This window comes from Macrobrachium nipponense, chromosome 11 (genome assembly GCF_015104395.2).
Source record: "Macrobrachium nipponense isolate FS-2020 chromosome 11, ASM1510439v2, whole genome shotgun sequence".
Classification (NCBI taxonomy): Eukaryota; Metazoa; Arthropoda; class Malacostraca; order Decapoda; family Palaemonidae; genus Macrobrachium; species Macrobrachium nipponense.
The window spans coordinates 51,006,981-51,019,582 of record NC_061087.1 but is presented as its reverse complement, the minus strand read 5'-3'; the positions used below and the strand labels follow the sequence as shown (position 1 = coordinate 51,019,582).

At 45.6% G+C, this 12,602-nt stretch overlaps 1 protein-coding gene across 2 annotated transcripts in view; it reads right to left on the bottom strand.

Moving 5' to 3' along the window:
- The window catches only part of LOC135205819 (hydroxymethylglutaryl-CoA synthase 1-like), a 640,683-nt gene that overhangs the window by 131,776 nt on the left and 496,305 nt on the right, over positions 1–12,602 (bottom strand). For both annotated transcript variants that reach the window (XM_064236994.1, XM_064237005.1), the window contains exons 8-9: positions 1,311–1,481; positions 843–1,075 (exon numbers count right to left, since the gene is read on the bottom strand). In XM_064236994.1, the coding sequence (XP_064093064.1) occupies positions 843–1,075; positions 1,311–1,481 (404 nt within the window). The remainder of the gene's footprint in view (positions 1–842; positions 1,076–1,310; positions 1,482–12,602) is intronic.

Here is a 12,602-nt window from a genome sequence, read left to right as displayed (position 1 = left end):
TAGGACAGAACCAGACCTTATTGCAGAGAGAGCACAAGAAATGGGTCAGTTTTAAATATAAGCAGGTATGCTGGTGAATGTGATAATAACACTGATTACCATATAATATATGAGCCAGTTGTGCTATGTAAATAGTGCTTTGGATGTATCACTGGAACCTCTTACTTTTAGATCTAGATCTGCTAAAATGTAAGGAAAAATGGATTAGCCAATATCTCACTGTCTACATACAGAATAAGTGAAGAATGATGGGTTTGGTGCCAAGATGTTACAAAAAATGTTTTATTTTGGCATTTCTACACATTATAAATATAAATAACATTAATGTACATCACGAAGTTTATTGTGGCCACTGTCACAACATTTGGTTGTTAAACTATCCCAACTAAAACCAACTTAAACTAATAATTCACTTTCATCATTTGCAAATGCTTTGGTACCATGTATCAAGCTATTCCTCACAACCCTGGTCATAATCATTCTCTGCACATTAACCAACCCATACTTCACACCAATAACTGTCTCTGAAAATTAGTTATTTTTCTTACATACTTTAAATGTTCCTTACATACTTTAAAATGCTTGTCTACAAAATGAAAACAGCAAGGAATAAGGAAATCTTGAAAGGACAGCCAACTTCAACTTTAAAATTTTGTTGAATATGATTTTTGTTTCAGACCAGAAGTCTTGCATATTGCCAAATAAAAATATCTTATATTTTTAATTGTAATAATACTCAAGTGTACAAGCAGTATCGGTCTTCATTCTTATAAACTTTTGTACTTGACAAGGGTACCAGCATGAAACAATTCTTATTTTCAAAAGAATCATTTGTCACCTACCTTTATGATGAGTTGCTTCCCTTAACTTCATTGTTTCTGCAAAAACATGGGGTGGTACTTCTGTGCGAGAATTCAGTCTTGACTGCAGATCACTCAAAGATGCAGCAAGTTCAGAGAGTGGCGAACCTGGTCCAGCATCATCAGAAATCCGTAAGGAGAACATTGTTGCTGCTAATCCAGAGCCATATGAAAATAACATCACACGCTTGCCTGCTAAGGTATCCACTGTATTGCTACAAAGAAATGTTGACAATCAAGAAATGATAACAAATGAAGTAAAGATATCATCTAAAATTCAATAAACACATATAACTCTCATGAATCATTTTCACTACAAGATTCTTTTAGGATATACAAATTACCAGTTAGATTCTTATCCTAAAATAAATTTATATATTCTACAACACAGTTCAATGAACCATAGTTAAACCCTCCCAGCATATAAACGTTCCAATGTCACATACTCACTTCGATATAAATGAAGCTAGACTGCCATACACTGACGGTGTGTACATATTACCAACTTGAGTTGCTAAAAGAAGTGATGGTTTGGTTTTCTTCAAAAATATGTCCTGGCTGTAGCTTATAAATGCCTTCTCAACATCTTTATCAAAGTACGTATCTTCAAGATTCTTATCCCTGTAAACATAGTTTCCTTCAGTACACAGTAAATAAAGATGTCAATGTCTACCAAATATTGGAATAAGTAGCACACCACAGGATCATTTTTTATAACAATCAAGGAGAAACACGGGCAAGCAGCATGAGTCCAATGAAAAAGCACAATGTGTATTATTAGATATACACTTACATATGATGCTGGCCAAACCAAAATAAGTCCCTTCCCAGATTGATAGTATGGGACAAATGTTATTTAAACCATTCTGAGGTGCTCTGGATAGACCTGGCGTTGAATATCTAAACTCATAATTTCCTTCAAAGAATAAGACCAAGGCTCCTTGGACTAAGGACATTATTTTATCAACATTTCTTGGCAAGTAAGTCATTTTTCTGTCCATTTAAGTAATTATGGGAATTATAGTCATTTTAAGTTTACTATACTTTAACTGACCAGTTCATGGGGAACAGGCAAAATAAGGGATTTTGACGAAGGAAAAATCTATTTCTGGGCAAGGGCCCGTGTCGCCCAGTGAAATCCCACCCTTCTTACACCTACCCTTGGGCCCAAGCTTGAAACCTAACTCCAAGGATGACCGCTAGAGGCGCTCGTGATGGCGTCGGGAGCGCTAGTAGTAGTAGTTGCTGGTGTAGGCCGTGTGTCGGCCCTCTCTAGTAGGGGGATTTTGTAGAAGGATGGATCTAAATGGTAAGAGACCCGTGGTAGTGGTTTCACTCGCCCCAGAAACCATACCGACACCTTTTTATATAAGGTGAGCGAGTCAGAATACTCTGACATTCCATTTTAGTTTTTTCTCTGGTAATGTTAGTAATATTTACCTTAGAAATGTGTGCTAAAAGGACATTTCACTGGGCGACACGGGCCCTTGCCCAGAAATAGATTTTTCCTTCGTCAAAATCCCTTTTCTGGGCTCAGCCCGTGTCGCTTCATGAAATAGTACCAGAGAAATGGCCACAAGCTTGAAATAAGATATAAAATGAGTAAGGGAATAAAGAAAAACAATTGCTATTAAAGTACTATAATCTAGAACTTATGACTACAAAGATTATAATACATACTTAAAATTAATTCTGACAACTTATAATAACCTTAAAACTATACAATACAATAGGTTATATACAGGAGTGAGTAGTCCTAGCAAAAAAATAAGGAAAACATCACAAGAAGTGCCCTTTTTTGGCAGCTAAGGCTAAAAAAGGGATGAGTACCTGGTGGCAGGATCACAAGAAGAATGTCAGTGAGGCAGGTAGAAAGGAGATCTGGATCTATTACTAAACTACTTAGGCAGTGTCAGGAGAAACTGTGTTTCCCGCTGCCACTGCTGGAAATTTAGGAGCTTCAAAGGATTTAAGGTAGTGACGTTTGAATACTGTCGGCGATTTCCAGCCTGTATACTTTTTTAGATCATCAAAATTCATATGTTGGAAATAGTTGATTGAGGAGGCTACTGCCCTAATGTCATGGACTTTGGGGAATGAATTTGGGTTGGCTTGCTTAATAAAGTACAGGATCTGTTGCCTAATACCTTTTAAAGAAATAGTGCCACCTTTTTCCCTCATAAATAAAGGGCCAGAGGAACTCATGGTTGTCCTGGACAGATATGCTCGTAAAGCCGTAACTGGACATGAAGAGGGGTCTTGAGGAAGAGGGAGGATCTTCCAAGGGGCCCATCTCATTGAAGGGTCCTCGTTTTTGGCCAAAAATTGACGATCTGGAGAGAGAAGAACTTCTCCTGATGGGAGAAATTCTATATGACCCGAGTCTCTCGACAGAGCCGACAGTTCAGATACCCTGGCTCCTGAGGCTAGACTTAAAAGAAATAATGTTTTCCTTAGGAGGGGTAAGTAACCGCATGAGTTGTTATCAGTATCTGAGGCCAGTTTGAGAACATCATTTAAGAACCATGACACTGAGCTAGGTCTCTCTGTTGGTCTGAGCCTAGCACAAGCTCTAGGAATAGAAGAAAAATAAGAGTCTGTTAGATCTATTTTAAAACCGTACTGGAATATTTTCTTTAAAGCAGACTTAGTGGTAGTAATAGTACTGGCTGCTAAACCTTTTTCAAATAAAGACCTGAAGAAGGAAATAGCCAGGTTGGTAGTCATGGTTTGAGATTTGGTTCCCCTCAGAAATTTGGCTAGTTTCTTAACAGCTGAGACATACTGACAAAGGGTCGATTCTCTTTTATCTGATTCTAGGAATAGGATGTTTTGAGGATCGATATCTGCATCCCTTTTAGCCGCGAACTTCATGAAGTCCATAAAGTTAGGGTTTTGAGAATTCCTGAGGAAGCGAACACAGTCTTCATTTGCACTACTTGAGATAGCCTGGGATTGGGAATCTGGTGAGGCCGGAGACCCAATTCCAGTAGGAGTGGGAACCAGTTGCTCTTGGGCCAATTGGGGGCTACTAGGGCAACTTGTCCCTTGAAAGTCCTGAGTTTGTTCAAAACTTTCAGAAGAAGATTCACTGGAGGAAAGATGTATACTTTCTTCCACTGATTCCAATCTATGGCCATGGCGTCCATGGCATAAGCCAGAGGGTTCAGGTTGGGAGCCACATAGCATGGAAACTTGTGGTTCGACTCTGTGGCGAAAAGATCCACCTGGAGTCCTGGAACCTTCTGGCAGATCCACAGAAACGAACGCCTGTCCATAGACCACTCCGACTCTAGAGGGACTGAGCAAGACAAGGCGTCTGCTATCACATTCTTCACTCCCGCTAGGTGAGTGGAGGACAGGTGCCATTTGTACTTGGCTGCCAGAGAAAATATGGCTATCATGACATGGTTCACATGGCTTGATTTGGAGCCTCCTCTGTTGATGCAGTGTACTACTACTGCGCTGTCTAATACCAGCTTGATGTGAGATCCCTTGGCTGGCAGAAGTCTCTTCAGAGTGAGGAATACTGCCATAGCTTCCAACACATTGATGTGAAGCTGACGGAATTGGAGGGACCAAGTCCCTTGTACTTTTTTGTACTGAGAGTATCCTCCCCAGCCGCTTAGTGAAGCATCCGTGTGTATAACTAATGCCGGAGGGGGGAACTGGAGAGGAATTGACTTTGATAAATTCTTGGCCTCCGCCCAGGGGCGGAGTCGTTTGCGAAGTATCGCCAGGATGGCTGACAATTTGTCCCGGGACTTGTTGTTTGCTCTCGAGCGCCAGACACGGTTTATGTCTTTTAGTTTTGCCTTCAGTAGAACGTCTGTTACTGAGGCAAATTGAAGAGAGCCTAGGATTCTTTCCTGGCTTCTCATTGATGTCTGTTTGCACTTGAGAAATTGCTTGGTTGCTTTGGCTATTTCTTTCCTCTTGGACGTCGGAATTGATAGAGTGTGGGAGTTCAGATCCCACTGAATGCCGAGCCACTGAAAGCGAGAGTCCGGTGTTAGCCTGGACTTGGTCTTGTTTATCTAGAACCCCAGATGTTCCAGAAATTGTATCACCTTGACCGTTGCTTTGTGGCACTCTTCGATGCTTGTTGCCCAAACGAGCCAATCGTCCAGATACGCAACTACCATTATCCCCTGGGACCTTAGTTGTTGAACTACTGTCTCTGCCACCTTCGTAAATACCCTGGGGGCCACGTTCAATCCGAAGGGCATTACCTTGAAGGAGAATGCCTGGTTCCCTAGCCTGAAACCTAGGTACGGGCGGAAGTGTCTTGCCACTGGGATATGATAGTATGTGTCTGTAAGATCGATAGAGGTGGTGACGGCCCCACGGGGAAGTAAGGTCCGCACCTGTGAGATAGTCAGCATTTTGAACTTGTTGCAACTAATGAATAAGTTTAGATGGGGCAAGTCTAAGATTATTCTTCGTTTAGTTGAGCCTTTCTTTGGCACGCTGAACAAGCGACCTTGAAAATTTAAATGCCTGACTTTTAACACTAATCCTTTCTGAAGGAGTTCTTGGGCATACTCCATCAATTCCGATGTCGGTTGTTGATAGAAGGTCTTGGATGGAGGGGGACCTTTGGTCCAGCTCCACCCTAGTCCTTTGGACACAATGCTCTGTGCCCAATTGCTGAACTTCCATCTGTGACGATAAAGGAACAGCCTCCCTCCTACCTGAGGGTTCTCACTGACTTGGGGCAGGTCATGACCCGCGTCCTCCTCGTAGGTGTCTCCCTCGGCTGGTTGCTCTTCCGCCACCTCTTTGGGGAAATGCACCCCTAGCCCTGCTGCCTCTCCCAAACCTGTTAAAAGGTTGGAAAGCTTGTCCTGAGGAGTTAATAGTAGGAACTGCTGTTGAGTCTGAGCCTTTGAAGTGGAAGGCTGTGCCACCTGTGAGACTGGCACTCCTGCACTACCTGCTGTTGTTGGGTAGCCTGGAAAGGCTGGAATTTCCTCGGCTTTTTAGTCTTTCTAGCTGAGGAAGTCGGGTCTGGCTTCCTTTTGCTTGAAAGGCCCCAACGAACCTTAAGACTCTGGTTGAGTCTTGTTGCTTCGTGTTGGACAGAGTTAACTATCGACTCTGGGAAGAGGTCAGCCCCCCAGATCGAAGCCGCCAGCAACTTGTTGGGTTCGTGGCGGATGGTAGCTTCTTGCAGGACGTGTTTTCTACAATTACGTCTTGCCACCGCGAAGTCGTACAAGTCACATTGTACCGTATGGAGATGTGACTTGGCTATCAGCTTAAACCGAGGTTCGTTACCATATGTCATGGCCGAAACCTCTGTCATAACCAGGGTATTGAGGGATCTCTTTAACCTGGTTCTAGCATCAAACTCTGCTTGTATGAGATTGTCTGGGAGCTTGGGGAGCCTTTCCCTAATTTGTGTTATAGCACAATCTGGCTTCAGCTTCCCTACCGTAAAGGTGGCTGGAAGATCTGACCAAAGATCATCGGTACCTGGGAGGAGGAGAGACATGGGCTCCGTTTCCCGGAGCCGAGGCATCGGTTCATCCCTCATCGCGGCCTGAAGAGTTAACTCCGCCACCTTTGTGGTGAATGGAATAGGGGTCTCTCCGTCCACCACAAAAATGGTAAAGGCGCTCTTGAAGGCTTGCATCTTGGTGTTGATGCCCTCCCACTCCTCTAGGTTCCTACTCCAATCTCGTTGAGCTTGATCACGACCGAAAATCACGGTCTCTTTAGGGATCTTATCCTCCCTCCTCATCGCTGCCTCCGTAAGGCGAGCGTAACCAATGAAGGGGGGTTGCAAATCAGCTGGGTGGAACTCGAAGTCCTCAAGCCTTCGAGTACCACAGTCCGCCAACGTTAGCATCCCGTCCTTAAAGGGGGCATAGGACGAGATCCTCCAAGGATTGCTCGCCGTATAAGGAGGGAGGGTGTTGTAGTCTGGCATGGCTTGAGCCGCCGTGCCGGGCTGTGGGAGAACTGCCAACGGGTTCTCTCGGAGACCTGCCATCAGGTTCTCCTGGTTGGCCAGCCTTTCCGAAATGTTCTGGATCGACTGGCCTGACTCCTCGAAGGAAGTTGAGATGTGAGACAGCATCTCTTGAAACTTGTCTTGGACTAAGTTTCCAACAAAGCTTCCCATTTGCTGCATGATATTTGCAATGAAGGCGTCGGTATCAAAGGGACTAGGTTCCTTGATTCCGCCGGGAGTCTTAGGGCGAGTCCCCGTGGAGGTCGAAGGCTCACTTGCCTCTGGACCCTTTAGAGTGAGAGGATGATGATTTCTTCTTCTCTGCTCCGGGATGGTGAGTCGGAGACTTATGAGAGGTAAAAGGCGCTGACTTCTTAGGCAGCGTCTTCTCAAGGGTCTTGGGTTCTCGCTTTCCCTTAACTTTAGGGACAGCTTGAGTGGACTTCGGTCTGACCGACAGTTCACTCTCTGAAAATCCTTGAAAGGAAGAGGAAGAAGGGATAGGAGAAGTCGATCCAGAAGGACCCAAGGGAAGCCCTTGAGCCCCCAACAAACCTGCCTCATCTAACAAACTTTCTGCTTCACTTACCGCCATGGGCTCTCGGTCCAGATTGAGAGTCGCCACATCTTCGATGATTTCAGAGTTCCCCGGGTCTGCCAAGGCTTGGGCCACCTGATGTTGGATGGTGGCGATGTACGGGGCCGCCGCTGCCGGGTCAACATAGGAGGCTGTCTTCCCGCCGGGGAAGATCATGGCAGCCATCTTCTTGTCGAGGATGTAGGGCTGCCCCTTGGTAACGTTCCTCCCGAATCCGCCAACCCAGGCTTTCAAGGTGGTTGACGCGGCGTCCCTGACAGCTTGAGCAGCCTGTAAGAGAAGGTTAGTATAAACACTAAGCTAGGGAACTAAAATTTATATGCTTATATCAAAATATATGTATATCACTTATTAGGACTGTATACATATAGGCCAAATTATATAGCATCCGCTCTCCGGAGTATACTTACACCGGAGGTAAACTGATCTACAAGATCATAGCAGATTGTGCAACTCTCGTGGTGCCCCCCGTAGCGGATAGTGCAGACGGCATGGGTCCGGCAGACCTCGTCCCCACAGGGGTCCTGTAGGACGGCATTGCATCCCGATTCCTGGCAATGGGTGGCCTGTAAGTGAACAGATACATGAGTATCGACACTGAGTAACTGGATCAAGTCCAGAAAGTGATATATTGTAACACCGGAGGATACTGGAGTGAATAACATAGGGGTTAGCCTCTTCTTGCTCTCCTGGTAAGTGGTGGGTGTCCAATATAGCTGGTATACTAGTATCAGTACGATTCCAGTGTTACCGGAATAAGGAGTTTCACCGAACTAGTTACCTGCCTATACGCCGGAGCGAGGAGTACGAGGACAGCGGGGAGGAGCATGAGGAGGCTAATAAAGACTAGTCAGAGGAGCGTAGCTCTGCCGTAACAAAAAACTCGCAGGCAGGTGGAGAACCCGGGTGGTGAGCAGGAGATCCGTCGGCTTAGCAAAACAAAACAACAAATAATAATAAATAATACTTAAATTAAGGCAATATAAAGAGGTGCATGCGGCGGAGCTTCTCTCAGTCACCACCCCTAATGACTGGCGGAGTCAGCGGAACCCGCCGTCGGCGTGGTGGGGAAGGGTGGTGACGTGGGGTGAGAGAGAGAGCTGAACGGAACCCGAGGAGATCCGAGCGCGGTCGAGCCGGGTGGCCAGCCGAGCCCGAACGCACAAGGGACCCCCTCGCCTTGGAAACGAGGGGTGAGAGCGGTAGGAGCTGAGTCAGCCTCGGAAGTCCCCCTGCTAACTCCCGTATCCCCCCCCTGGGGAGGGGGAAGAAGGGAGGGAGCTCGGATGGTTGCTATGGGCAACGTGAGCGAGCGGTACTCTCCCCCCTAGAGGAGGGGGGGGGGAAGCGTGGGGACAGTAGCCGGGTGGCTCATGGCGATCGCCTGGCTCGCCGTGAACGTGGCAGGGCCACACGGTAAGACAGGCCAGGCGGTCTGAGGTAGCCTAGGCTACCTCTAACCGTCCCAAGCATGCCTACAAAGCCTAAAATAACACGGGGAGAGAAGATAAATAAGCAGATAGAGAGAAAGCAACGTCCTGGAGAAGCTAGGCTAATCGTCCCTGAAGGGAGGGCGTCGAGCAACTCGGGAGCTGGCCTCTGCCGATACGTAGATACGGAGGGTGGCGGCCAGGGTGGCAGGACTAAAAGAAAGGACAGATGTCCTAAGAATGCCTAACAAACCTAAACAAAGGAACATGCATGCATGAACACTGAGCTAAGGGTGATGTAGGCTATAAGCTCAAATCGAACTGGAATCCCCATGTAAGTAAAAACAAAATAAAGCACTGGATAAATCTTGCACAACACATAAAATGTGAATATAAACTGCTAGGTTCAAGCTACCACGGTATGGGGGAGCGAAGAAGCATGAAATAAGGGAACACGTGGAGCGAGCCGCTTGGTACAACTCTATAGCCATGCCGAGGAGGGCGCCGTTAAAAACCTAAATAAAAATGGTTAAATGAACCCTGGCTGGCTAAAATTAGGTAAAACACTTTAGCAGTACTTAACTTAGCTGCGGCAATGGCTTGAAGTTCCATGGTGGGTGTCAAACCAAAAAAGCGAGCACAAAAACACAGCAAGGAAAAAGACACGTGCGTGCAAAATGGTGCTAACGGAAAGGATGACCGCTAGAGGCGCTCGTGATGGCGTCGGGAGTGCTAGTAGTAGTAGTTGCTGGTGTAGGCCGTGTGTCGGCCCTCTCTAGTAGGGGGATTTTGTAGAAGGATGGATCTAAATGGTAAGAGACCCATGGTAGTGGTTTCACTCGCCCCAGAAACCATACCGACACCTGACATTCCATTTTAGTTTTTCCTCTGGTAATGTTAGTAATATTTACCTTAGAAATGTGTGCTAAAAGGACATTTCATGAAGCCCAGAAATACTGAAGTTACTAATTAAAATTCACCACAAGTAACATGAGTGCATACAATACCTTATTAGGAAAACCCACATCTCACTTGTGTTATTACAATTATCTTTAAAAAACAATTTTGACAGAGCCTCATCTACAAGTAACTCAAAGTATGGCCCAAAAGCATATTTTAATTAAATTTAATAAACTATAACTTACCGGAAGAACTTTTGTTAGCAAATTTAGCAGTTTCATTTCATCCAATTGTTAAAATTTTATACCTATAAAAAATGAAGTTCTCATAATAAAACTATGTAATATTGTAATACTTGCCTGAACACCTGAATTAGCCCTCGTTACTGACCAGCCCAAACTATATCCCCACAGATTTACCCACTAAGTGGGTAATCTGAACTGTCAGCATTACCAACACTGCAGGTAAAATCTAGTCAAATGAGCTACCTGTGTTACCGTTGGCAATGCCGCTGCAAATACCTGCCACCAGAAGCCTGTCTCCTCAACTGAATCATTCACTATCATATTGAAGTGGAGAGGGTGGTGGGAATCATTCAGGTGTTCAGGTAAGTATTAAAATATTAGTTTTATGATAACTTCATATTGCAATACACTCCCTGAAAACCTGAATTAGCCCGATTAACAAAATTTTAATGGAGGTGGGATCAATCTAATTCAGCTTGACCTGTCCACGGAGCATACGTAGGTAATTCATTATCAACCTACCATGTATAAATGTATGAATCCTCATACATTTATACATGGTAGGTGAGGATGTTTGCAAAGAAAGTACCTCAACATCAAGTGTTGGGACGGTACCATCTGAGTCAGAAGTACCTCCCATGTGGTAATCTATACTTCTTATTCATGAAGGTAAAAGCGAATTTCCTCACCTAGTTGTCCAACTCAGTAGGTGAGGATGCTTGCAGAGGAAGTACCTTACCATCAGTGTTGAGTCCAAGGTACCGCCTGAGTCTGAAGAACCTACCATGTGGTATTCTATGCCTCTCATGTATGGAGGGAATACGGTGAACCTCCCATGTGGCTATTCAGCCTCTCATGTATGGAGGAGAAGTTGAGTGTGCAGAACCTTCGAGTTCTCTACTGCTCACTGACGCAGATGACTGTGCTGAAGAAGTTGAAGTTATTCCAACATGACCATCGGGATCTGACTACCCTCAAGGACCTAAAGGAACAATACAATCAGTCTAAGCTTGACCAACAGAAACTCTAGAGTTCATTTAGACTACCACTGACTACCTAAACTTCTAGCATCCTAACGATACAAAGCTAATTATAAAATTGAGTTGACCGCAACAACAGGACCCAGAAAGTAACCTTTCTCTGAAGAAACTAAAAAACCGTTGTGAGAACCTACACTGACTCTCACATAACTGCCCCCAAGATAGCTGACACTGAAAAAATTCCTCCAGAAAGCTGAAGGGGGTAGACATCTGCGATACTTTGCGACCTTCGACACGAAGCACAACTCAATGGCTCTGAAGCGATGAAGAACCAACCGACGCTTGACTAATAACCCCTCGCAAGAAGAAACTAATTGCACTTTGGAAATGGAACGAGATGGACACCAAGGGGAAACCAAATAAGACTCTTGGATGAGGTAAAAGTTCCTCAGTACGGGACAAATAAACTTTTAGTTTTAGATCTAGATCTGCTGAAAAGAAATCACTTTCTTTCAGTCCAACTCCATCTTCTTCCTCTTCTTTCCAAAGCTTCTCAAAGTCAATGAACCTTGGGGACAGGTCTGGTTCCGTGATCTCCAAGGTGAAAGCCCTGAAAAAGAAGACTCTGCCTAGGACCAGACCAACTAAACCTACTCTGGCGAGTTCCGCCAGGTCGTCATTGGCTCCCACGCCTATGGCTTCCTCGGCTAAAACTACTCCCCCGCCTAAGGGGTCGAGAGCTAAGGTATCTAAAGCCAGACCTACGGAGTCCGGCTTCAATACTGATGCCTTCACTAATCTTCTAATGGAGAAGATGGGCAATATCGTGGACTCGAGGTTTCAGTCGATGTCTTCTTAGCTCGCTTCGAGCTTGGAGACATCGGGTCAGTACATCCTGTCTCTGGCTCAGAGACTACAAGTCCAGGAGAGTTTGCTGGCTGGACTTATGCAGTCCGGAGGCACACAGCAGTCCTTCATTGTACCGGACGCTTCTAAGCTTCCGCCATTTGAGAACAGCAACCCATGGCGGTTAGCTCTGCATGCTCCCTTTTCGGATGGCATGGTGACGATTGAAGGCTGTGGAACCCGTCCCGTTGAAGATTACGAGTTCTTCCCGGCGGAACTCCAGTTTCCCTTCCCAGGCTTCGCTCGGTCAGCTGGGGAAGCATTGGTCAGGGTAGACAGGGTCCCAAAGGAAACTGTAATTTATCCTAGGGACCAGGCACAGTCAGCATGGGTCCACACCCTTTCAGAATGGGAGTGCGTCAACACCAGACTGACGCCACACAAGGGTTGCTACACCATGTTCGTGGTGGGGGATAACATCCCGACCCCTTGCACGTCTAAGATGGCGGAGTTAACTCTGCAGGCCGGAATGGAGGAGAAGCCGATGCCTCAGCTTCGAGAGACAGAGCCTACCTCTATGCTCTTTCCCGGAGATCTGGAGTGCTGGGTGGGCGCTCCAGAAACGTTCACAGTGGGCAAACTCGATCCGGAGTGTGCTTCCACTCAGTTTAGTGAACGACTACCCAGAATCCTGGATGCCATGGTTAAGGCAGAGTTTGAGTCCAGGTGTTCTAACAAAGTCACTTTTGCAGATTTTTCAGTGTCACCTTTATGACTTTGTGGT